Source organism: Hibiscus syriacus, unplaced genomic scaffold, assembly GCF_006381635.1.
Source record: "Hibiscus syriacus cultivar Baekdansim isolate YM2019G1 unplaced genomic scaffold, ASM638163v2 tig00110328_pilon, whole genome shotgun sequence".
In the NCBI taxonomy this organism is placed as follows: domain Eukaryota; kingdom Viridiplantae; phylum Streptophyta; class Magnoliopsida; order Malvales; family Malvaceae; genus Hibiscus; species Hibiscus syriacus.
Window position 1 is genome coordinate 7995452 of NW_024062685.1, and position 27625 is coordinate 8023076.

The 27625-nt window shown below is 34.6% G+C and overlaps 2 protein-coding genes across 2 annotated transcripts; one reads left to right on the plus strand and one right to left on the minus strand.

Annotated features, from left to right (window-relative positions):
* Nucleotides 1-2119: 2119 nt before the first annotated feature.
* LOC120118766 (short-chain dehydrogenase reductase 2a-like) lies at nucleotides 2120-3930 on the minus strand. Its single transcript, XM_039138752.1, has 3 exons — nucleotides 3792-3930; nucleotides 3641-3715; nucleotides 2120-3067 (listed from the first exon to the last, which is right to left on the minus strand). The coding sequence occupies exons 1-3, from the start codon at nucleotides 3809-3811 to the stop codon at nucleotides 2269-2271; spliced, it is 894 nt and encodes a 297-aa protein (XP_038994683.1). The 5' UTR covers nucleotides 3812-3930; the 3' UTR covers nucleotides 2120-2268.
* A 6903-nt stretch (nucleotides 3931-10833) lies between these two features.
* Nucleotides 10834-14264, plus strand: LOC120118679. Its single transcript, XM_039138688.1, has 2 exons — nucleotides 10834-11546; nucleotides 13392-14264. Exons 1-2 carry the CDS (start codon nucleotides 10980-10982, stop codon nucleotides 14115-14117), a joined length of 1293 nt encoding a protein of 430 aa, XP_038994619.1. The 5' UTR covers nucleotides 10834-10979; the 3' UTR covers nucleotides 14118-14264.
* Nucleotides 14265-27625: the final 13361 nt, after the last annotated feature.

The window sequence follows — 27625 nt, forward strand, 5'->3', positions numbered from 1 at the left end:
ATTTACAAACAAAGAAACTTACCTTTGGCTTGCTCCCCCACGTATGAAGAAGAAGAAAGGAGAAGAGCACTCTGGAGAGTTCTCTCCCCTTTTCACGTGTATATCATTCCTTGAATGATCAAATGACCATTTAACCCTTAATTTCCTTTAATAATTACTAAATAACCTTCAATATATATTCAAATAATCATTGAATTATTTCATTCTTCTACTTTAGTCATCAAATTCTGAAACTTTACAATTTGATCACTAACCCGATATTGAGGATGTTACAGGTTATTAATGTTTGAATATTTTTTTCACTAAAGTTTTAAAAGTAACAAATTAATCACTAACTTTTAGACCTGACAAACTTGATCCGAACCCGATTATCCGAACCGATTTACCCAACCCAATACCCAATATTAACCCGAACATGATCAAATGTGATCCAAAACCCGAACCATACCCGATCCAAAATTTAGCTGACTCGATATGGACTCATATCTAATTTGACTCGAATTGAAAGCAATCAGAACCAAAAACAACCATAACCGAAAATAACCTGAACTGAAAGTAATTCAAATCGAATTTAAGTCGAACTGAAAGTAACCCGAACCGAATTTAACCCGATCCAAAAGTAATCCAAACCGAAAATCTATACCATATATACTTCATTGGACTTATAACCGAACTAAGTCTAAATGATAAGATTAACAAACAAGAAACATACTTTTTACAATAATATATCAGTAATTCTATATATATTTGATTAGACTCATAACAAATTCAACCTGGATTGACTTGATCCAAAGGTTGACCCAAACCGAAAATCAACTTATTTGGTATTACCCGATTCGAAAATCAATCGATATGATCAGGGTCGTCTTGTAAATTTTGGTGGCCCTATGCCATAACAGTAAAATATGCCTTTTAAAACTAAAATATTAGATATATAAAGTTCACTAATATTTCAAAATTTATTATAACTATAAAAAAACGTTAAATAGTGGTAAACAATATCTTCATGTAATAAAGTGAAATACAAAGTAAGTTATTCTCTAAATAATGTGGGCCTTGGACTTGAAAATTCTTGGGTCAAACATCCTAAATACACATATATACAAAAAACTTAAAAAAAATTGGAGGCCCTTACAAAAATTGGGCCCTGTGCGGTTGGGCAGCCCGCACAGGCCCAAAACCGACCCTGGATATGATATTGACTTAACCCGAAATATAACCGATTCGATTTTAACCCCACTCAAAAGTCAACTGATATCAATATTGATCCAAATCGAAAAACAATCGATTCGAAAACTTACCCATCCGACCCAATACCTGGTCTGATTTATCATACACCCAAACTAAATCCAATTCAGATCCAACTAGACTCGAATAAAACTAAATCAAATATAATCTAAACCCGAAATAAATGACCCAAACCTGATTTAAATGACCTGTTTGATACCTATACTAATATTATTGATTTGTAATAAATCAATCACTTAATGTTAACATGTGTTAATGTGGTGGGGTGGGGTGGGGGAAGCTTAATTGGTCCGTTGACCACCACGCAAAAGAACCCTTGTGTGGGAAAGCTTAATTGGTCCGTTGACCACCCCGCAAAAGAACCCTGTGTTCAACAGTCACCTATTCTCAAAATAAAAACTCAATTTCTAAACCTAATTTACTCTATTTTCATTAATCATCTCTTTGATTTAAATCTTCAATTTTTGGGGGTTTTGATCCATGGTCTATGCGATTGTGAAGTTAATGGAGTTTGTACACTGGAGAAATGCCCAATTTTGAGATGATTCAAACTCCTCTGCCCATGTCTCTCCTCTTTAGTTTTGAGAGGTCCATTCTTGTAAGCTGTAGATTTACAAGTTTTGAGGTCGTCCGTGCAGTAATCAATCCTACTCTACTCTGCATGTTTATGGGACACCCTCCCATTTGGGAAATGAACAGTGAAAATGACCGGACAACACTAGGCCCTACGGATTTCAGAGTTCCGAAAATAATTAACACCAGAAGGAGGGCTTGAACCTCCGAGGTTAACAGCCACACGCTCTAACCAACTAAGCTATTCCAGCTTTTCACAAAAACAATAATTCAAATTCGTTAATGTACCAGGCTTGGATAAGAACCGTAGAAGACTAACAAACACCCCCTAAAACTTTTACATGCCCTTAATTAGGCCACATATATAACATAAACATAAGTTGATTTGTATTAGTTTTTGGTAATAATAAAAGAAAGCCAAACGAAAAGGATGAAAAGCTGGCAAGGTCAAGACGACATAGAAGGGAAACTAAGAGACTTGTAAGTGGTGAAGCCTCCATCAACAACCAGGTTATGTCCCGTTACATACTTGGCTTCATCCGACGCCAAGTACAATGCCGCCTTCGCCACATCTATCTCTTCACAGTTGGCCCCTTTCAGCTCTCCTGCCCCGTTTATAATCTCTACCACCTTCTCTTTCGGAACATCTCCGTATATCTGGGCTATTTGACGGATCACCATCGGTGTTGGGATCGGAGCAGGTGATATGCAGTTTATTCTCACCCCGGTACGACATAGTTCGCTAGCTACCGACTTAACGATCCCGGGGATCGTGAATTTGGCTATTGAATACGGATGTGGCCCGAGACCACCCATGAGTCCACTTATGCTTGATGTACATAGAATGGACCCCGACCCCGTTGGTACCATTACTCGAGCTGCATGCTTTATTCCGGCCACCATGCCTCGAACGTTGACCTTCATTACCTTGTCGAATTCGTCTAAGTTGAGCTCTGCTATGCTTGGGGGGAATACCTTCCCCGCTATGCCCGCGTTGTTGAACATTATATCGAGCTTTCCGTGATCCTCCATGGCGATTCGTACAGCTTCGGCTACTTGGGACTCGATGGTTACATCACATTGCACGAATCGAACCGAAGGGCCGAGGCCATCGACAGCTTCTCGGCCTACTTGAGTGTCGATGTCTGCAATGATGACATGGGCTCCATTTTTGATAAACTCAAAAGCAGTGGCCTTGCCAAGCCCACTTGCTCCCCCTGTGATTAAGGCTACTTTGCCTCGTAACCTGTTTTGTTCTCAAACGAATCAAGACAAAAATCTAAGCAGAAAGGAGGGAAACGAGGAACGAAACATGAGAGAGGTCGTTGCCTTGTATGAACAAATAGGTAAACACAATGTGTCTGCTCTGTTTCATCATCATGTTAAAGAAACCAATGAAGCTCGGCCAAATAACAAAACATGGACATAAAACAAAAGAACCCTAAATTATGACAGATGTTCAGTTTGCTTGCCTTGAATCCATTTTCCTCGGGAAACATGGTTTCCTAGATCAAAGGGGCGATCCATGAAAAACAACAATAATCTCCATAAATCACGCTTGCGAATCGCAGTAAACTAACAAGAAAAAGCCACCATTGAATCTTTTTCAAGTGAAAAAAGTCAAGTACCCATGTGTATAGCTACTAAAGCTATTCTGGGTAACTGTCATTTCATTGGCAAACAAATTAAATTGTTCTTTTTGGTTTCAGAAATCCAGGTGGTCTTTTATTGTTGTCCAATCAGGAGAGCTAAACACTGACAAAAAGAGAAGAAGAGAAGTAGGTGAAGGAAGTCATCATTGATGAGTAGCTTATACTACCTCTGTGTGGAAGAACCATCTGGTATTGCAGAGTAAAACCTACTTGATAAGCCATTGGCAGCAAACTTGAACCGCCTGGTAAAGAATCAACACAGAAGAGAGAAATTAAACAAGGGAATTAAGGTTAGTTGAAGGAATAGTAATAATATACCTGGCTACAGATCTAAGCATGCTGAGGAAGCTTAAGGGGAGTATAATATTGAAGAATTCTTGGATGGATGTATGGATCTGGGGATGAAGAGGAGGAAAGCGTTGTTGCAGTTGAAGTTGAGAGTGACACACATTTCCATGCAGAGGGAGCTCAACATGATTTATACCACTTATGACCTGTCCTATTTAATGATGCTTGTAATCAAAACAAAACTGGTTATACGGATCAAGATAATTATCTTTATGTAGGTCAGGTTTAATGCCAAAGCTGCTTTTACTGCCATAGTGTTGGACAGCAATAAAACTAAGTATGGTAAGATAATTATTTTTTTTAAAGTATCTGTGTCTTAACATTTTATTTCAAGCAAAATATTTATAAACGAGATGAAAATCGTTAATCGATTAATGGTAGTATTGTTGTGGTTATTGTAATAAGTACTATTTATCTAAAATGATAATGTAATATTTTATATCAACAATTTAGACATGTAATAATATCACGTCATCACATTCGACACATGATAAATATTATATAATGTAATAATTAAAGATGATACATTAATGCTCTTGATTAATATGAGAGGCGAGAGGGTAGCCAGCTGTAGATGAAATTGATGTAAATAATTGATAGGGAATATATTATTAATATGATGCGAAAGTTTTGGATTCTCATTCGTCACTTAGTCAATGATGCTAGTTTATTGGTGTAATGAGACCGACTTGTTTCACATTATATCTCATTTGTTGTTGGGATGTTTCAGGTACAATAGTTTTAATATAGGTTAAGAAAATATATTATCAGAATTATTATTATTATTTTAATATTTTGATAAAATGTTATATAAAACATTATTTTTTTTACTGAAAATGTTAATATGAGACGCTATTTAAAATGTTTAATATTTCAGTAAAGTACTACCTAAAACATTATTTTTTCTATTGGAAATGTTAATATTGGGTTATATCGAAAATTAGTTAGCGAAAATAGTATTTTCGGTAAAAAAATAATGTTTTATATAACGTTTTACTGGAAATGTTAAAAAAAATAAATTTTGATAAAATATTTTTTTAACTGTATATTAAAAAAAATATTTTTTTCGGTAAACTACTATGGTTGCTTTCCTTTGACCATTTGGTATTTGGGGTTGAATGAAGGCATCCCCTATATGATTAAAGCCACAAAAAGAGAATGGAGGAGCTTTTTAAAAGATTACCCAAAGCCTATGCCCATGCCTATGCCTATCGAGTATAGTCAGCATACCACTTTATATTGTGACTAAACTATACGTTTAGTACTCCAATTATTATTTTTATTCTATTTTGATCACCTAATTTTTTTAAAATAATATTCATTATTATGTTTTAGTTTCATTTTAGTCACATTTCATTAAAAAATTAATAAAACTACTGACGTAAAATTTTCAGTTTTTTTAATTATGGCATGTCATTACTTATGATGACACACCTATATCAATGTTAATTTTTTAACGATAGGTGACCAAAATGAAATCAAAATTAAATGTTAGACACTATTTAAAAAAAATCGGATGGCCAAAACATAATAAAAGTGATATAAGGTAAATAGTTTAAAGACAGCTGAATTTTTATTTTTTAATATTACGTAATGATTATTGTTTTAAAAAAATTAATCATTGACAACGTAAACACACACCCTATAGATTCATCTATTTGGATTTGAATCTTTTGGTAAGAACGTAATTTTTTTATTACTGAGTTTACTTGATAGATTTAAATTGACAAATCAATTAAAAGAAAAGGAATATGAGGATCTCCCAATTCCAAAATCCCAGACTGCATATGCTCCGAGAGCTGTCGACTGTTGCAGTCGAGTGTCGACGGCTCTTTACTAAACAATGGATTGAATAACAAAATTATATGTAAAAACAGCATTGATTAGAGTGATAGATGCAAATTATTGGGTGATTAAAGGAATAACAAGATTGTCATCTTATTAGGATCTTTTTGTGGAGACAACGCCCAGACAATTTCATCACCTTACAACCTGTGCTGTTTCTTGTCTCTTGTAACACGTACTTACAAGTAATAAACAATCAACTTCCTTTTTCTTTGATGTAGTTAACAACGTAGAACCCTTGCTTGGTGGCTTGAATCGCTAATTGTTTATTCTACTGACCAGCAAGCTGGTGATATTTATAGACAAGCATGCAGCATGGGCATTTCATCAGTTTAGTTAGGCAGAAATGTTGGATTAGTGGACGAGTTGATCTGAGAATACTATATTTGTGTGGTATGGTCAGGTTTTTCACGTGGAAGCATGTGGTGTTGCGCAGGACATATCCAATCAATGGCTGCTAAACAGTGTTCCATCTGACACTGGATCCGTGGCAGCGGCTGGTTCGTGAATGGAGTTCCGTACCCCCAGCCCAAGGGACACTTTTATGGAATCTCCTCATGCAATAGCAATAGCATGAGCATCTCAACTTTTTTTTTCTTTTTATTACTATTATTTTCTGATGGGGCCTACAAGATCGACGAATTATTAATAAATTGGGCTTTGTATTATGCCCTTGGAGATGTCGATATTATTTGGGCTTTCCAATTGCTGTGGCAGATTCAACCGTTTTTTGGCCCAATAGGTATATCTATTGACGACGTTCGGTGACGATCCATAATTTTCACAAATAGAATGGTGGAATAGATGAATTTAACTTAGATCAGTTGCTTGAAAATTAACTCTAAAGACAAAATTATATGGCCTTTAATGACACTAAGTCTATAACATGTTCTTCTTGATGAGCTTAAGAAATCTTGAAATCGAATTCTCAGTGAAGTTAATGAGATACTAATGCATGGTAATTTTAATATTCCTAAGGGCACTCCGTTGAAAGTAGTGAGCTGATAATCTTCGGAGGTAAGTCTGAAGAAGCTGTGGAGGTAAGTCCAAGCTTTATGAAGTGAGTTTCATTCAAGTTGTCAGTCGAAGACTTTCTGACACTTGAATCCTCTAATAAGAGGTATCCTGCTAAAGTAATGGGTCAAAGAGGTAATATTGAGAGCCTTAACTTTATGAATGGGATTACATTCAGATCATGACACCAAAGTTAATTAAATATAATTTAAGAAAGGCGGTAAGGTCTAAAGTTTGAATTGAGAATGAGTTTCGATTGAAGGTGGACTAAGAGAGTTAAGAAACATCTGTTATAGTCAGCTATACACAAGCACTCATGAATTCTATTTTTAGATCGATGTTTCTGCATTACCTATGTTAAAAAAAGTCTATGGAGCTTGAACAAATGATATATTTCTAAGAACTAAAACATAAATATAAGAAGTTTAGCAATTGAATGTACTAGTTGTGCCATTATGATCGCTTCTTATTTGAAGGTTAATACATTTCAAAAATTCACAAGGACTGAGTCAACGAACATCTTGATGATGAAAACCTGAAAAAACATGAGATAAAGTCGAACCAAATTGCATTGCCTTCCCAAATCAACTCATCGATTTTGACACTTGTTAAAGGGCTATAATTTTTGAAAAATTAGAATGAGTGATTTGTTTATTAGATATTCAGTGATTGATATTTTGCTTCAATTGTGAGTCTAAATGGACATCATTTTGCTTTATAAATCTTTACATCATTTTGCCTTCCCAAATCTTTACATCATTTTGCTTCAATTGTGATTTGTTTTTATTTTGTATCTTTATTTTTTTATGTTTTGTTTTTTAGTCAATTTTAATCTTACTTTTTAACAATTCCATCGGAGGAAAGAACCGTTGAACAAAAAAATATTTTCGAATAGATTTTCTTAAATCTATAATTCCTTACAGTTTATCAAGGAAACCCTAATATTTTTCTTTTAATTCTTATCCTTTTTATTTTAGTTTTTTATATTATATATTTATGTTATTAACATTATTTATGTTATATATATATATACAATCTTTACACGTGATGTTTTTACATATACTTCTATTTATTTTGGTATATCATTTATTATTAAGATATAAATATATGATTTTATCGACAGTGGTTGATTCAAGTAGTAAGCAGCTTGATATCGTTTAAGCAAGATCTCGAGTTCAAGTTCTTGTGTATGTAGAAAATCCCTGCTGGGAGACCACCCACCCAAACCAGGTTTGTGACGCGGATTGGTACAGAAGGAACTAGGAGTACAACCAAAAAAAGATATAAATATATGTTTTTATATTATTATATTTATTGTAATCATATCATATATTATATTATATACACATTTTTTACATGTTTTATTTTTATTCAAGTCATATTTACTTTTCATTTATATCATTTATTATTTATTATTTTTCTTTCATATTTGTACTTTTATTATTTTCTTTATTTTATATTTAATATTTTATTATTTTTGATAATTTTAGGATTTATATCTTTTCGTATTTATTTTTCATATCTTTTGGATTTATCATTTATATTTTTAATTACTTGCTTATTCTATTTATGTCTTTAATTTTGATTCTTTGTACTATGATTTTAGTTTTAATTGAATTGATCTTTTGAATTGTTTCCTTAATTTTTGTAATTAGTTTTCATGAGGTATATCGTTTGATTCCATGACATTTTTATTCATTTGAAAACATAATACATAACTAGGCCTCTTCATAGTTATTTAAAAGTAATATTATTTATTTATTTTAAATTATCGAAAATAGTTATTCTAACTCACTTGGTAGTCTGATTTTGGTAATTTCAAGTACATAAATGTCCTTAAGTGAAACCAATTTAAAGGACAACACTCTAAAATTAATTAGGAGGGTAGAAAGAAAAAATGTTTCTATATTTAGATTTAACGAGGATAGACATTTCGACCTTATTCTATGTCTAGTCTCGATACTTATAAACATTTGAATATCATCTATCTATCTTAAAGGCTGTAATTCTTATTAATAAAATATTTATTTGTTGTATGTGAATAAATACAATGTTTAACCGTAAAATGATAATTTTTCTTATTTCTTTATAGGAATGAGAAAATCAATGTTATACTTTATATCATATGGTATTTCTCGTCGGTTTAAAATGTTGAAGTGTTTTCAATTTACTTTAAATTCTTGAGAAGAAATATTAGTAATTCACTGCTTTGGTTAGAAAAGAGAGGGATGTCGTAATACTTCATAGTAGGTGGCTAGTTCTCTATAGTTAAATGCAAGGAATTATTGACTTTTTCTCTAAAATTTAAGTTGATTAAATAACGTTGTATTTATTCAGTCAAAATGGAATCAATAATTAAATTAAATTCGACTTCTTAATTTTTCATTACAAAAACAATAATTAATTAACTAGGTATCAATTTTCGAACATTATGGGGGTGTTAAATGCACAGTATTGGATTTTACAATTTGTAAACGGACACTCAATTTAGGCTTTGTATCCAAGAAGAATATGTATGATGGCTCCAAACCCAATTAAACTCGATCAAGGAAAGGCTTAATCCATTCACGACCAAACCTCTTCAACGCTCCCCTTAATCGAACTAACTTTTACTCATGTTGCCAACGTCACCTGAATTAATTCAACCTCAACACATGAGTCGTCTTCAACTTAATCTTCAGTCTTGAGTTCTCCAGATAAAATTAGGGTATTACAACATGTTTTAATAAGATCATGTTACGTCAAGTGAAATCAAATCAGATATATGTTACTTTAAATTAATTTAATTGTTCGATTTGAGTTAGGTTGGGTTCAGATTGATGTAGGATCAGATTATTGTTAGGTTCCTTTCAAATTAGACTGAGTTTGGGTTTAGATCGAGTTAATTTCTGGTTGAGTTGATATTAATTCAAGTCAAAATGGTTAGGTTCGAATTAATTAAATATTAGATTAATTCAACTTCAGATGGACTTCAGATCGGGTCACGTCGTTGACATATAAAATTCAGGTTGGATAATATCGATTTTGGTGAACTTCAAGTTCAGTCTTATTAGATACAAGTAAACTATAAGTCGAATCATTTCAAGTGAACTATTTTACGTCTTTCACGAATAACATCTAATATTTTTTCAATTAAGAATGTGATTACAAAGTAGTATCTGTTATGAGTACTCTCAACCACTTGACAATTAACGTTCAATCACCCTTGCTTGTTCTCAGACCAATGACCTTTATGAACAAGAACAATTACTTTAATCACTGAAATAATTTGATTATTGTAATAATATCTAATTATTATTTTTTTATAGAAAGCCGCTTGTTTTTATTAAAAATAAAAAATATCCATAATTACAATGAAGATTTATAAGCATAACCGTAAACATAACCTATATTATAATTAGGACATTTTCCTATAATCATTTACACAAAAAACCAGCCACCTAGATCACACAAGACCAAAAAATAAAAGATAAAAAAATAATCAATGCTCGAACAAAATAAAGGTACAAATAAATCTAACTATATCGACAAATGAACCACAAAAAAGATGAAGCTACTAATGTCCAATGACAAATCGCAAATCAGATTAAACGACGTGAGAAAACTATCCACGAATACAAAATGTGTATCCAAATCAATCCGATTGTCAAAAGCATAGAAGATCGACATGATAACAAATAAGCGTCATATTAATCAGTCGTGGGAATGTCAAATTTAACACTTAGAAAAAAGATAAACAAAAATAAAGACAAAAATCGTAAGCTACCACAAAACAAAAAAACGTGCCACAAAGACAAATAAATGTATCATAAAAATATAAATATATCAAAAAACATAAATATCCTTATATCCTTATATCCTTATGGTCATAGGCTATAGTCATGGGGTTTGAAGTTTATCATATAATTTATACAATTTGTGAAAAAATTATAAAATCTGAAGTTTATGATGTAAACAATATACAAATAAATTGATAAAAGGATATATAAATTAAATTAATAATTTACATATTGTACTAAAATTAATAGATAAGTTTTATATTTTTTTATTGAAATAAATATCTTACAGTAATAGAAGAAAAACGTGTCATCGAGAACTTGAGACTCATACAGTAACTTAGAAACGATAGCAGCCTAATAAGTTACCCATCACGGAAAGACCAAACTTCCACTCTCATCTATCTATCCTGAGTTTTACAGATTTGCTCATGTGATGTCCCAAGATGCAGTGCTTTAGCTCCATTAAATCTTCCCTTTTCCTCTCTTAGATCAACCTCAATCTATTCCCCCCCCCAAAAAAATGGGCTCCATCCAATCCGTAGAAGCGGCCGAAGATGAACACGAAGATAGCCCCGACGATGAGGAACAAGTGGACGAGGATGACGACGCCGAAGAGGAAGACAGCAATGAACACAACATAAGGCAGCTCGAAAACAACCACTTGGTCAAGAAAGTACTGGAACAGGAGCCCGAAATGTTGCCCTGTTACGCTTCGGCGACCCCTCTCTCTCCGCAGCTATCTTCATTGGGTACTCCTAGGATGGGTCCTTCAATCAAGGTTTGGGACCCTTATAATGTATTGGCTCCGCCTCCTCCGCTTCCCCCGCCGCCTGTTTTCTCTCGTTCGTTTTCTTTCGACGATGATCGAATGGTGCTTGAGGTTTTTTTCATTAGCCATGGCGAGTGTGATTTGAATTTGAGGCCTGATATTGTCGGTGGAAGATGTGACGGAGCCGCCTTGACCTCTAATGGGAAGCGCCAAGCCAGGGCTTTGGCTGTCTTCCTAAATTCTCAAGGGGTCAGGTTTAATGCTGTTTATTGCTCTCCGCTGGATCGGGCTAGATCCATGGCTCTTTCCGTTTGTCAGGTAAAACTCATCGTTTCGATTGATTCTTCTCAAAAGATTGAATTTATTTTTGAGTATGATAAGATTATAGAATTGTTGAATTGGATAAAACTTCGAGCTTTAATTGCTAATCTCTTTAGTATCCCTTCCATCGAGAAATTTGAGATCCTGCTCCTGCTACAATTGGGGTTTCCTCCTATCAAATGCCTTCATTTTAAGCTAAGAGACAAAAACAATAGGATTGGAATTTTCATTTGCATCCAGTTTCTATTTAGTGTTCTGTTTAATAGGGATCGTGGAACTACAGGAGCAATTCCTCGGGTGGAGAAAATCATATAATATTGGACTAACTAGTTACAGTGCGAACCCCTGATTTATTTGTCCTTTTGTTCTTATGATGATTGAAAGAGTGGATTTTTCCTAGTGAATCTTGATTTTTGATTGCTTTGGTAAGTGATTGTATGTTGCATGTGTTAAGTTACTGAAGTCTCCACTTCTCAATCTTGCTGTTCCTTAGTTCTAGATTGGCCTGTAACATTTGGTTGGAGTTTCCATAAGTGCATGATGGAGTGCATTAAAGTTGAATTTCATAGTCTAATATTAGTATTTAGCTTCAGCGTAGTTCTTTTTCCGTCTTATCATTGGTTTAGTTGTATTTTCAATTGCATTCTTTCATTTTTGTTCACCCTTTCTTGCAATTGTAGGGCTTCAAAATAGAAAAGAAATAGTGGGTTAAATGTCTTAGCAACTCTAAGGCTGCATATGGACAAACGTATAGACATCTTTCTCGATGCACTTTTACTTTTTTTTTTCTAATAGCGGTGCACTTTACTTGCTATGCAACTCTAAGTGCTGAATTGGGATCAAGTGGCAAGCAGCTGTTAGTTATTTTTAGAATTGTTTTGTTGTGGTTATCGGTATGTACGGACTTGTTGATCTAGGTAGTGTATGACGTACTACATGTATTAAATACTCTTGCAATTATCAAATGACAGGCTGAGTAGAAAACACTTAAGAAACAGACTATTTGATGTGTGCAAAGTTAATAAAGATTGAGTTAATGACATCAAATACACATGAATTCCTCACAAATGTCATGAAGTCTCTTTTCAAATTCCTTATTGTTTGTTTGTCTAACATATCATGAACTTACACTGGAGAGGCCCGTATAGATAAGGGAACTATGCTGAGATATGTCCTCATCTCAATTTGTTATCTGAGTGGACTATGGAAAATTTAAAGGAAATATACTATGTCAATTAAGTAGTGAATATGTAAGATATCAATGTGCAAGTGTGTTGAAGCCATCAGTGACAAACATTCACTCATTTTTGGAGGGACTTTACCGCCTATTTTATTGTTAAGTGAAGTCAACTGTACCACACTGTCAGCTTTAGTTTTGTAGGCCTGTTAAAAGACAAATGAAGTGTCCAAAGGTCGGGCTTCATTAACAAGCCAATGGTTATTATTAGTGATAAACTTCAACTGCTTTATATTTTACCTCGGGTAAGTTGTGTGAATACTTAACATTTCTGAAGGATCTTTGTTAACCAAGTGTAAATGGATATTAACTTCAGCCATTATTTCTGAAAGGATAGTTTCCTTGTTAAAGCTTAATGGTAAACAAGACATCAAGAATAATCATTGGTAGGAATCAAGACTTTGATCTGTCTTTTTTTTGCCTTTTTTTCCTAGCAGTGGTTGCAATAATTGATTCTTGAATCCAACGTTTACTTATTCAGTATGCAAGGTATAACCTAGTTATTTTTTTATGGAGGTAATTTTAATGGTCATATAAGATGAGATTTATGCATTTTCCTGGTTATATTGATTCATCTATGATGACTACCCTTTTAAATCATTCAGGAGATGAATTTTGCAGTAGCAGAGATTCAACCTTCTGATGCACTTATGGATCTGAATATGGGGCACTGGGAGGGGTGCCCTCGATCAGAAATATATACACCTGAAGTTTTGGGTCTAATGGAAAGATACCAGCCTGATTTTTCCGCACCTTCTGGAGAATCTCTCAGGCAACTGGAATTTCGAATGGTTCAATTCTTGAATGGGACGGTCCTTGGACTTCCGGAAAAACTTAGGTCTGAATTTTCCTTAAACCAGAATGAGAATCAAGGATTTACACATCATAACAACCATGCTTTAACCAACTCAGTACATGACAGAGATGTAGCTTCTCTTCAGCTACCCCATTGGGATATGCTTCAAAAGCAGCGACCTGGTCTATCAAGGAAGACATCTGCTAAGAGCAGGCTACAATTTGTGTCTAATATTGGTGAACATGATGCTGATGATGAAATGTCTCCTCGGGAAAACAGTCATCACCCTGACCTTCATGACTTAAATGTCAGGAGTTCCTCTCCCCCCTCCACTTCCTTGGCCTCCACTTCTGTTGGTGTTTTTACTCATTCCCTGCCAATTAAATGTCTTGTCACGGGCCTCCTTGAGTGTAGCCCCATAATGTCACGGAAGGTGTGCATAGAAGACTCTTCTGTGACTGTATTACAGCTTTCTTGGAAAACAGGTTGGCAGATTAAACGGTTGAATGATACTGCGCATCTTAGGCTTCTTTAGTCGGAGTTTGAGACTTGCATGATATCCTACAGCAGAATTAGCGTCCCAAAAAGTGAATTGTTGATGTTGGCTAAAATATGGCATTATTAGGATTCATCCAAGTTGATATTCTGCAACTCATGATCTCACTCGTGTTTCATCTACTACATCATAATATATTTGGTATCAAAGAGAAAAGAATTCTTTTGGAAGTTGCAGCTTTGTATCGGATGATTCTTTGTGAGTTGTAGTGTTAATGACGGTTGATTTTTATTGAGTGAATTTATTTATAAAGTACTTCCTGAACTGCATGGCATGGGTTAACAACAACTTGATGTTTTCTTTGTGTAGAAGATTGTAATGAGCTTTGCTTTTATTTTCAGTTGTTTAAGGTAGTTGTGCTTAAGGATTGGTATAACACAAGAACTGTTAGTAAATCAGTCCGAATATTCATACGTCTTGTTATACATCTCGTCAGAAAAGCCATGCATGTTCCTTTTCTATTCCTAACCTTATTATACAGGTAGGTGTCTTTAATTATCAATCTGCAAGTTCTAGTATGCTTCTTATAGGTCAGTTTTGCTCTCTGGTCAACACTTGTGAATATAGTTCACTAGCCATGACCATTGTCGGTATGTTGTTGAACCACCGAGATTGTGGTGTTTCCGAGGAAATCCGAAGAAGCCAACAAAGCACCGATAACACCGGCTCCTTGTTCTCATTCCATTCTGTTAATCCTGACAAATGAGGTGGTACATTGTAATGACGCCTAATTACAACTACCATGTCTTAGTGATGCTCTAGGGTGTGAAGGACTTGACTAGTCGTTATCCAATCGTTCACTTCTTCCTCTATTTACTTGGTGCAAGTTTTACCAGAGATTTTTTTTAAACCGCGCCATACTTTAATCGGCGAGTCAAGTCCCCTCCATGTATTTATCAGGAAAATCTGCATCATAACGGATCTGAATACGTGGTAAATTGATATTTTGACATGCACTCATCCTAGCTACCGTAGTTGATGCCTTTGTATCATCAGCTCCACCCAAGAGACGACGGCAACTTAGGAAGAAGGCCAGCCTGTCCAAATGGCATGCAGGGTTTTAAGGGTGCCACAGTTGATGAATATTGCAATCGAGCAAGGTGCTTGATCGAGGACATTCTTTGGTAGTCTTTAAGGACTTTTAAGACAAGTACACTGCCCGCCCGACATTAAGTTTCTCGTAGAAAGGAATTATAACAGAGAAGTTGGTGTTTGAGGAGATACTGAAATCTAGCCGGGGGCTGGTGGAAATTGAGACAAGACCTGCATGGGTTTCTTCGAATTATAACAAGTCCTGAGCCCCTTCTCTTGGGAGATACCCTTCTGGTCTTGTGTGGAATGAGGAGCGACGATGGAGCCCCTTTTAGCTCATGTGAAGCATGTAAACAACAATTGGGCTCTGCTTGCAGGGATTAGGGTGCCAAGGAGGTTAAGGGCAGATGGAACCTTTTGTTCCTCATGAATCGGTCCGTAGCACATTAGACGTAATCACAAAGACACTGCACAACGTACTAACACACTGCCACTCTTCCAATCTCTGAATAAATAACCCTGAGCCCTGCCAGGTAGTATGCTACCATCAATGGGAAATCATGGATTCTTCGTCGGCTATCACCGGAAGCCAACCGACCCTCTCCTCGTCGGGATCTCATCGAATTGCATCCACACAAGGGTGGTGCCTAGGAATCCAGGACAGCATTGATGGCCCTGCTAGTATTCCACCCTGATATAAATAACAACAATAATAAAACACCATCAACGATCAATCAACCAATTGAGAAAAGAGCTTACCAGTATTTGAGCAAGGCCGAGATGCACGAGGAGAGAAGGCAAGGGGAATGGCATAGGAGCAAGGGCCAATTGGAGCACAAGAACGTGTTGGGGTTCCATTGTTGATGTTGCAAATGCAGAGATGAGGGAGAACAGATGTGGTTAAGATTAAGACCGACCATAATGGCTGACAATTTGTTATAGACACAAAAACCACCAAATTCAGGGAATTCATTCATATACTTTTTCTCTCGATTTCTTTTACTAAATATCTATTCATGTAGGTGAGTTTACTGGGCTATGCAGGGGTTGAGACTTCCTTTAAGCTTTGGGCTTAGATAATAATTTTGCCCAATCGGTTAAAGTTCAAAAATTTTCTTTGAATGATTAAAGAAAGGGCAAACTACACTAGCGACCATTTAACTATTGTCAAATTTAATTTTGATGACCAGTATTTCAATTTAATAAATGAGACCATCTAACTATTTAAACGCTTCAATTAAGCCACATGTCGTTAACATAAAACAGAGTAGGTGATGTGCAATTAAAACATTTTGGTACAATTACACAATTGGTGTATGTTACTTATATATTCTTTCAATTTAATCTTAATTTTAAAAAATTAAAATAAATTTAATCCTCAAATCAAATAATCACACAAATAATTAAAATCACACACACAAGGGGGTTCAAAATTTTTCTTAGTATGATTGAAAAAAGGGTAAACTACACTAGCGATTATTTAACTATTACAGATTTTATTTTGATAACCGATATTTTAATTTAATCAATCAAACCACCTAACTATTTAAACACTTCAATCAAGCCACATGTCGTTAACATTAACGGAGTAGGTGATGCGCAATTAAAACATTTTGGTAGAATTACACAATTGGATTACATTACTTATATATTCTTTCAATTTAGTCATAATTTTAAAATATTAAAATAAATTTAATCATCAAATCAAATAATAACACAAATAATTAAAATCACACATAAGGGGAGCAAGAGGGACCAAACCAAGGCCCCCCTAAGTAATGTAGCAATTGCCAAACCATCTAACCAAGTCAACCATTTGATATAATTTAGACAAAAAATAATATATATTTTGTTTTTTTAGTATATAAACACTTTACTTAAATTCATTTTAGTTTATATTCTTAATTTTTAAAAATATATATTAAATTTTTGTCTTAACTTATTAAAAGTATTTTATCTTTGTTTTAATATAAAAATATACGTTTAATCTTATCTTCACTTAAAAGTATATTTTATTATTATTCTAATTTAAAATAATATTTTATTCTTACCTTAACTTTTAAAAAGAATTTTTAAAATATCTTAACTTAAAATATATTTTATTCTAAGTTGAAATATATTTTCAAAGTTCAGATATCTTAATAAAATGTTTTTAAAAATTAAGATAATAATAAAATATATTTTTAAGTGAATATAAGAATAAAATATTTAAATATATTTTAAATTAAGATATCTTAAAAAGGTTTTGTTATAAAATAAATGTTCAAACTATATCACTTTTATCTAATAGGTGCCTAAACTTTTTTTTAATCATCTAGGTGCTCAATGTTACAAACGTTACCACTTTAGGTGTTCGTGCCGTAACGATCGTTAAATTTTACCGTTAAGTGCACATGTCACATTATTATAATTTTAAAAAATTTATTTAAATTAAAAAATTATATATTAAAAAAAACCCTTTTGAAAAACTTTGAAAAAACTCAAAATTTTGAAAACTCCAATTTCAATCCCTAAACTCACACAGATAATCATGATTTGATGTCGATTGTACCTCCACCAGAACCTCCACCCTATAACAAGCCAAACCTGACCATAAGTGGTGCGTCTCTGACGAATGAAATAACAAAATTGCAACCCAAAACCGCGTCTTCAGTGAACCCAAATCCCTAAATTTGCAACACTCAGGCGATCCAACGACGCGTACGATGACAAGGGAGACGAAGGTCAACCATGGAGATGGTAAGGGCAGTGACGACAACAGTGGTCGTGTCTGGAAATGGAGGTTAGGGTTGGGGATTTAAGATTTTTAGGGATTTAGGGCATTTTGTAATTTTAGAAATAAATAGGGCTTTTCCCATAAATATAATATTTTTTTAATTTTATATTTCAAAATTATCTGAGTATGAAATGTGTCACTTAATGGAATTTATTAACAATCGTTACATCCCGAGCACCTAAAATGATAACGTTTGCAACGTTAGGCACCTGAATATTCAAAAAAAAAGTATGGGCACCTATTTAAGAAAGCAATATTCTTTTGGCACTTATTTTATAATTAAGCCTTTAAAAATATATTTTTTAAAAATTAATATAAAAATAAAATATTTTAATAAGCTAAGACAAAAATAAAACATATTTAATAAGTTAAGATAAAAATAAAATATATTTTTAAAATTTAAGATATATAAAATATTATTAATTTTGAATAAAATATTTACATACTAAGATATAAGATATATAAAATTATTTCTTATCTAAATTGTACCAAATGGTTGTCATGACTCAATGGTTTGTTGCTTCCCTCTGATTGGTTGGAAATAAATTTATCAAACTAAAATAAATTTAGTCTTCCACTCAATTGATGACATGTGTCACGACAGTGTCACCAATGACACATGGTTACATTTGATTCGAATGTTAAATTTATTTTAATTTATTAAAATTATGACTAAATTGAAAGAATATACAAGTAACAAAAACCAATTGTGTAATTATACCAAGATGTTTTAACTGTCACATCACCTACTCCATTAAATGTTAATGGCGGTCGATTTAATTGAAGCATTTAAATAGTCAAGCCCGGTCCTGACATTTTTAAGGGCCTAAGGCCAGAAGGTGAGGATAAGAAAACAATTGGGGGTCCATACTTAGATTTCTTCCATCATTAAAATGAGGCCCTGAATTATCATATTTTCGAGTTTTTTTAAATAAAAATGATGTTTAAAAATATTTTTTTTAATTATTGGGGCCCATTAAATTACCATATTTTAAAGTATTTGAAATAAAAAAAAGTATGTTTAAAAATATTTTTTAATTATTAAACTTAAACATTTTAAAAAAAATGGGCCCCTCTAAACTTGGGGCCCTAGGCGGTCGCCCCCTGAGCTATGCCCAGGGCCGGCCCTGTAAATAGTTCAATAGTATGCTTGATTAAACCGAAACATCGATGGTGAAAATAAAATGTAATAATAATTAGAGAAAATCGCCCCAGTGACCAAAAATGCCTTATAATATACGATTTTAACCAACTTTTTCCGGATTTGTCAAAATGACCAACAAAATCGCAATGCGATCGCTAATTCGCAACGCGATCTCCATTATCGCAAATTCGCGTTGCATTTCGCGTTGCGATAGTTGGAAATCGTGTTGCGATGGTCTACAGTGTCGTTGCGATTTTCCCAATTCGCAATGCGAATAAGTAAATCGCAACGCGAATTGGAAAAATCGCAATGCGATACTGACTATCGTAATGCGATACTGACTATCGCAATGCGATACTGACTATCGCAATGCGATAATACAAAATCGCAACGAGATACTGACTTTCGCAACGCGATTTACATAGCGCCATTCGTATTAACGCGTATTTTTTTTTCAAATTCCAAACACGAATTTTTTCTTAATAAATCGGAAACTGAACCGTCCACAGTAATCGCAACTCATAACCTCAAACCCAAAATCACAACACTCAATCCCATCTCCATCTCTCACTCTCTACGGCGAAATCCGTCCCCATCTCCGAAGATTTCCGTCCCCATCGCCGGCGAAATCCCTCACAACCATTCACAGTCAAAAATCCCTCACAATCATTCAGAAATGGAAAATCAACCTCCGATGGTTAGTTTTTTAATTTTTATTTTGAAATTTTTGCATTATTTTAGGTTTTTCATATTGAGATTGATGATAAGTTTACTGGTAATTTCAATAATAGATTAACCATTTCAATAGTAGAAGTGTTATTTTCTCTAAAAATTATTGCTTATTTTTTGATTGTTTAATTGATTTGTAAAAGTTGATTTGTTTAATTGATGTTAACATAATTCTTATTTGTGCTTGTTTAATTGATTGAAATGTAATGGTTGATTTTGTTGATTTCAATATTCATTATGTTAAAGGCAAAAAGTACTATCGCAATGCAAAATGAAAATCGCAACGAGAGAATCGCAACGCGAAATGAAAAATCGCAACGCGAAATTAAATTCGCGTTGCGATTTTCATTTCGCGTTGCGATTCCCTCGTTGCGATTTTCATTTCGCATTGCGAAATTAGCGTTGCGATTTTCATTTCGCATTGCGATTCTCTCGTTGTGATTTTCATTTCGCATTGCGATAGTAATTTCCGCGTTGCGATAGACATTAAGATGATTGCCTATTAAGTGATAACAACTGAACAGATCATAGCAATTTTCAAACTCAAGTTACTAATACATGCCTAACTGAAAATGTTAAAAGTTCACACATAAATCTACATAATACAACGTTTGCATTTAAAATCACCTAAGTTAACAGTCCCAAAAGGTGAAGCCCAGTTGTGATTGGGATTTTAAAGATGATTGCGATTTTGATTGCCTTTTTCTTGACACCATATGAGCTTTGGATTTTGATGATGATCCATATTTTGGTAGAGGAAAAGATGATTATGATGGCACTGGTGATCCACATGTCAACCTTGTATGACCACTTTCCTTGCACCGACTACATGTCGATCTCTTCTTCTCTTCACCCTTAGATGGTATACGATCGTGACTTTTTGGTCGACCAGGTAGCCTTCTGTCCATGGCTGGTGGCAAAACTGTTTGTAATCATCTGGTATGTCCCACTCAGAAGGATGTGAAATAGGGTAGACAATCTCGGCATAAGTCTGTCGATATACTTCTGTAGTGTAGCAATCCATAGCGTATGTGCTTGAATCATCTTGGTTTAGATGAAGAGCAACTTTTATAACATGGCCACACGGATGACCAGATGTTTGCCATTTCATACAACTACACGTCCTTGCATTTAGATTGACAAGCCCATTTAAGTTATTATCCAGTAATTCAAACAAAGTGTTTGAACATGGTTCAACTCTCCATGACGTTGACTTCACAACACGTTTCGTTATCTTTTTTCAGTCCATGGTGTAACACGATGTTCTAATGTTCCTGTAAATTTAAATAAATAATACTTAGTAAATATATGATAAGTTACGAATTCAAAGAATAATACCTGTATGGTTTCTTTTCTTGTAGTACCACTGTTGAATAGAGGCTCGAAAAAACTCCATTAACATAGTAATGGTAATTTCCGGGAATGACGGCTTAGAGCGTTAATTGATTCTACCTATTAGACGTCATGAAACCATATCTTGCTCCAAGTTGATGATACTCTTGACCATCTTTCAAACCCGACATCTTCTAGTGTTTGAGCACACTGAGGCAAAACACGTCTTAAACAGTTTATATGCTTATTGAAATCCACTTCCCGATAAGCCTTTACAGCCTTCCAGTATGTCCATTTGTGCTTTTTTATACCAGCAGACCTTGATTTTAGATTTCTATACAAATGAACACCACAAAGTCCATGAAAAGCATTTGGGAAACACCTTCTAACAGCGTTGTCAATTGAGTTTGCCCTATCAGATATGATTGTCAGATTGCTAATAGGACCTATGCAATCCCTAAGATGCCTCATAAACCATGTCCATGAATCAGAGGTTTCAGATTTGCCAACCCCGTAAGCTATTGGCAATATCCCATTGTTAGCATACATGGCTACTGCTAATAAGTTTACTCCAAGGTATCGACCTTTCAAATGTGCTCCGTCAACTATAATAACTGGGCGCATGCAAGTAATAAACGAACGAATCTACAAAATAATATACACAAGAAATATAATCATTTAAATATGAAATGCATGTAACTAACAGAAATGAGTCAACATAATTATATTGATTTACTAACCGCAACACCAATGGCGATAAACAGGGATAAACACCTGCGATCATAAGTAATAATTCATTTATTTGCGCACTTATTTATGAACACCTTTAAAAAATTTAAAAAATAAACACTAACCTTATCGACCTCCCACCATGCAGGATAAAGTTTAGCTTGTCCATTGCCCAACAAAAATGATTCATCTCGTTGATTCTTCAAGTGAACTGCGTGAAAAGCCGTCGGCATTATTGTATATAGCGAATTTTTTTTATTTTTCCTAAGCTTCCTTATTATTAGTAGACGTGACACCCACGCATCGATATGCTGTTTTACAAAAAAATACATATATTAGTGAATTACATTAATTTTTAAACAAATTAATCAAAATCATATATAAGACAAATATAAGACTTACCTCCCCATCCAAATAGCCACTGTCTTCAACCCCTAATAGCACACCCCACCAAGACCGATCAAGCAACAAAACATTTCATCGTTGAGTTTGCTGATGTCAGTGTAACACCCTTGGCTCCGCTCATGTAGATAAAAATCAACTGCGGTCTTAGCCCAAAGGGTATTATCCATAATTGTTTCCGGTAGTTGTCTCCTCTCCACTTCAGATACCGGAAGGGTACTAGCCGGTAACTCATACGAGAGCCAACTCTCATCCATCATGTCCGGAACCAGTGGGGGTTTCTCAATACTTCGATATATTACCCCATGTGAATCGGGCTCTGGAATGGTGGGAGGGACCTCTTCAACGATGACAGTGGCCTCTTGAACGGTGGAGGGGAATCTTGAGGGAGAATAGGGGCCTCTTGAACGATTGGAGGGGACTCTTGAGGGATGACCGGTGAGTCGGGCTTCTTCTTGCGAAGTCTTCGCACCATTGGGGTGAACGGAGACGTAATAGCACGTCCACGCCGTCTGATGCGTGAAATCCGTCGTGCAAGGAAAACCCGACGTAAAGCATCCACCTTATCGGGCCGCTAAAAAAAATTAATACATAAATCAGTAAATAAACAGACATGATATTAAACAAAGACAAATATGTTTCAAACTAGCATTGTATTCACCCAAGTCATTATTCTATCATAGTTCACAAAATACTCAAATAACATTCCAGAAGTAAGCACTTATATAAACATTTAAAAGGACAACATATATAAACATTCCAGAAGAAGAATAGTTTACTTTCGCAACACGAAACTTAAAATCGCAACGCGAAAATGACTATCGCAACGCGGAAATGGCTATCGCAATGCGAAATGAAAATCGCAACGCGGAATGAAATCGCAACGACAAAATCGCAACGCGAAACACAAATCGCATTGCGATTTTCATTTCGCGTTGCGATTTTGTCGTTGCGATTTCATTTCGCATTGCGATTTTGTCGTTGCGATTTTCATTTCGCATTGCGATAGCCATTTCCGCGTTGCGATAGTCATTTTCGTGTTGCGAAAGTAAACTATTCTTCTTCTGCAAATTGAAACTTGAATGGATTGCATTACTTCAACCAAAAGACAAAAACAAAACCAAAAACAAATACTAACAAAAACATTTTAGCAGTATTGGCAGCAATCGAATGAATTACGAGTATGAAAAATCTTAAACTTACCTCGTTGCGTAGAGTATGAACCTTATTCTGCAATGATGCTATTATCTCACGTAGAGCGGCTACCTCACCGCGTAATGTAGACACCTCAACACGCCATGCACCATCGTCTTTGCGTAAAGTACCGACCTCCTCACGCAAGGCATTGACCTCATCACGTAACTCCCCTAACTCATCCCGTTGAGGTGGAGGTGGAGAACAAGGAGATAAACGTCGTGGCATCTTTGCCGGTCGCCTATCTTGCGGTGATGGTGGAGAAGAGGCTCGATGATGTGACAGAATAGGTGATGGCTGTCGTTATGGAGGTGTATAGCCGGGTCGATCAGATGATGGCTCTGGGTGAGGTGATAGCTCTGGGCGAGGTGATGGCTCCCGAAGTGGAGGCTGCTCATCAACCGTTCCATAAAAAAAAACGCTTACTAGCTTGCCACCAATCAGTGGCAAGCTCAGCTTCCGTGGGTGTCAGCCTCTGTAGAGGAGTGTTGGCCTCCTAACAATATAAAAGCTCAAACAAAGTTAAACGTGTACTAGTAATAACTTGTTTATAAACATATGGTAGTGTTTATGTTAACTTACATTATTTATTGTCGTATACCGTAGTAAATCTTCCCATTGCAAGGTCCGTTTCCTCTTCCAGGAAATAGCCCTGGGAATATCATTTGAAGTTTTTATTGCATATGTCTTCATGGCGGGAAAGGCCTCAAATATCCAAATCTACAAACAATATAATAACAAACATTAGTAATTGTTAAATAATTACTTATAATTTTGGAAACATCATATAAAAATTCTTACCTTAAAGGCCCAAATAAAGCCTGTCAAAGTGTATTTGGAACCATCGCCATGCAAACTTTTTCGATCATCCAAGGCAGATGATAACTTATTCCATGTAGCTTTCCATAAATACGAGCCCCACGGAAACAAGTTCCACGCATTTAGGTCTTCTACCAATTTGATTAGATCATTTGGAATAGGTTGTCTGTCCTCTCTGCCTAAAAAGCCGGCATGCAAAAGAATTAGAATGCATACTCGGACAACGTCGACATCATCCATCCGAGTAAAACCGTCTTTATTATTCAACAATCTTGTCAGGTCTTCTACGTGTAGACTCGGCCTCTCCAGCTCAGGAAAAACCCGGGATAGCCATGATGGGCGGGTAATGTGTCTAGTGTACCGACCTACATCATCATGTCCGAAGCGTAGACCGGTGATTAAGCAAAACTCCTCCCGCCCAAAACACGTATACGCCGGTGGAAAATCAAACCATATCTCTTCATCACGACGTTGTATAGTCTCTGGTAGATCGCTAGTCATGGTTTGAAGAAACAGGTGTGACAACATCGCATCTCCACCGGGATGTTGTACTTTCAGCCATGGCCCGAAGCATGTATCCTCAAACATTTTTCTTTGTGCAGGTGAAAGCTTCGACGCAATTGTTTTGGCCAGGCTGACTTTATTTCTCAAGGTCAATTGAGCCGAATAAAAGTTCTACAAAACAATAAACTAAATTAGATATACCAAAAACTACACTGTGAAGATACCAAAAACAATAATAAACATAAAGAGTAGTAGTTTATTCTTCAAACTTAAATTTGCAACACTGTGAATTTTGTATTTGTCTTTGTTTTTTGGTTGAAGTAATGCAATTCATTCAAGTTTCAATTTGCAGAAGAAGAATAGTTTCTGAAAATGAAAATCGCAACACGCAAATGACTATCATAACGCGAATTTGACTATCGCAACGAGAGAATCGCAACGCGAAACTAAAATCGCGTTGCGATTTGCATTTCGCGTTGCGATTCTCGGTTGATTTAATAAGCAATCTAAGTGAAATGGTTAATCTATTATTGAAATTACCAGTAAACTTATCATCAATTTCAATATGAAAAGCCTAATAATAATGCAAAAATTTCAAAAAGAAAATAATTAAAAAAACTAACCCTCGTTGGTTGATTTGGTTGATTTTCCATTTCTGATTGTGAGGGTGGCTCTGAGAGATGGAGATAGACGGATTTCGCCGGAGATGGGGACGGATTTCGTCGGAGATGGGTGAGAGAGTGAGAGATGGAGATGGGACTGAGTTGTGATTTTAGGTTTTAGGTTATGAGTTGCGATTACGGGATATACTGTGGACGGTTCAGTGTTCCAATATATTAATATTCGTGTTTGGAATTTAAAAATAAAATACTTGGCCAGGATACTAATGGCGCTTTGAAAATCGCATTGCGATTATGTATTATCGCGTTGTGAAAGTCAGAATCGCGTTGCGAAAGTCAGTATCGCGTTGCAAAAGTAAGTATCTCGTTGCGATTTTGTATTATCGCATTGCGATAGTCAGTATCGCATTGCGATTTTCCCAATTCACGTTGCGATTTACTTATTCGCATTGCGATTTTCCCAATTCGCGTTGCGATTTACTTATTCGCATTGCGAATTGGGAAAATCGCAACGACACTGTAGACCATCGCAACGCTATTTTCAACTATCGCATTGCGAAATGCAACGCGAATTTGCGATAATGGAGATCGCGTTGCGAATTAGCGATCGCATTGCGATTTTGTTGGTCATTTTGGCAAATCCGGAAAAAATTAGTTAAAATCGTATATTATATGAGATTTTTGGTCACTGAGGTTATTTTCTCTAATAATTAAGTGATTACAATGTAGTTTACCCTAAGAAATGCTATCATTACCATTATCATTATCATCTTAAAGAGGGTCCCCTCCATTTTCCACTTTACGCAATACCAATCGCTGTAAAGTTAGTTTTTCGAAACCACCATAAGAATCATTGTCATCCTAATGAATGCAAAACAAGTCCCTTAATTAACCAAAGAGAAACAACCCACCACTCTACTCATCATTCACCCACCGTCTTATAGGCAAAAGAAAGAGAGATCGTATAACCAAAGGGAGGTCGACAAAAAGCCCTACAATAGAGATTTCAGAAGAAGTATGCATGCAGCATTGTAGTCGCAGGTAGGTATAGACGGATCGGACATATGATTTTATATACGATAGTAAATTTACAAAATTTTAGGAACTAAAATAAACTGTTCATATGGGAAAAAAATTAAGGGTAAACTATTATCACTAAATTATTGTCTATTTTTATTTATACCACTTATATTTCGATTTGATCAATCAGACTACCTAATTGTTTAAATACTTCAATCAAGTGACGTTAATTTTTAACACGTTAATATATTATTATGATATATTTTCAAGTGACACGTGTCACTATATGATTGGATGATTAATTTAATTTATTTTTAATTAAATAAAGTTTCCCACCAATCACGTCTCACCACTCGTGTAAAGGGAAAATAAAAGTAATGCTTGGAATTTAAACCACGGCACAAGGGGATCCCAAGGCACACCTTTGCCACTAGGTCAAGCCATCCATTTGGTTTCAAATTGCGCAGTCTTTTATAAATTGTTTTGAGATTGTTTCACACACACATATATTAAATTATTGAAACAAATCTAATAAATTATATATATATATATATATATATATATTAAATTATAGTGAATGTAAGATTTAAAAATAAATATGAGTTTAATAAGTTTTAAATTTTAAATTAAATTATTTTTATTTTACGATTTGAGTTCTCTAAATAATTTTTAATATAATTTATATATTATTATTTAAAAATAATTGTAAAAAATTTAAATAAAAATATTAAACTCATTTTTATTTTTAAATCTTGCATTAACTATAATTTGGTGTGCATATATATATATGAAATATAATTTATTTATTATATTTGTTTTGATAATTTAATATATATGTATGCATAAAATAATCTCAAAGATTGTACAATTTATAATCAAATTGATGGCTTGGCTTAATGGCAAAGATGTGGCCAAAGAACTTTTTGGTCCATGATTCGAATCCCCAAGTATCACTTCTATTCGAGATTGTCTCCAGAAAGGCGGACTAATATACGGTTAATATACGGCGTTACCAGATATATCAAAAGATATTTGATAAATTCGGTTTAGCACTACCAGAAATATCGAGTAATATAATAATGTAATAGATGGAAATCATGAAGAAATATTAAAAAATTTGGTAATCGACAAACTTAGCTTGTCGGTATGTGTCGATACTTTATAGAAATATATTGATCCATAACAA

What these genes read in the sequence shown, in the direction of transcription:
- LOC120118766 (XM_039138752.1), bottom strand. Translation starts at nt 3,811, where the DNA reads ATGCTTAGATCTGTAGCCAG. An exon ending in ATGCTTAGATCTGTAGCCAG is followed by an intron (nt 3,716 to 3,791) that starts GTATATTATTAC and finishes ATTCTTTACCAG; the next exon opens with GCGGTTCAAGTTTGCTGCCA. An exon ending in GATGGTTCTTCCACACAGAG is followed by an intron (nt 3,068 to 3,640) that starts GTAGTATAAGCT and finishes AGAACAAAACAG; the next exon opens with GTTACGAGGCAAAGTAGCCT.
- LOC120118679 (XM_039138688.1), top strand. Translation starts at nt 10,980, where the DNA reads ATGGGCTCCATCCAATCCGTAGAAGCGGCCGAAGATGAACACGAAGAT. An exon ending in TGGCTCTTTCCGTTTGTCAG is followed by an intron (nt 11,547 to 13,391) that starts GTAAAACTCATC and finishes TAAATCATTCAG; the next exon opens with GAGATGAATTTTGCAGTAGC.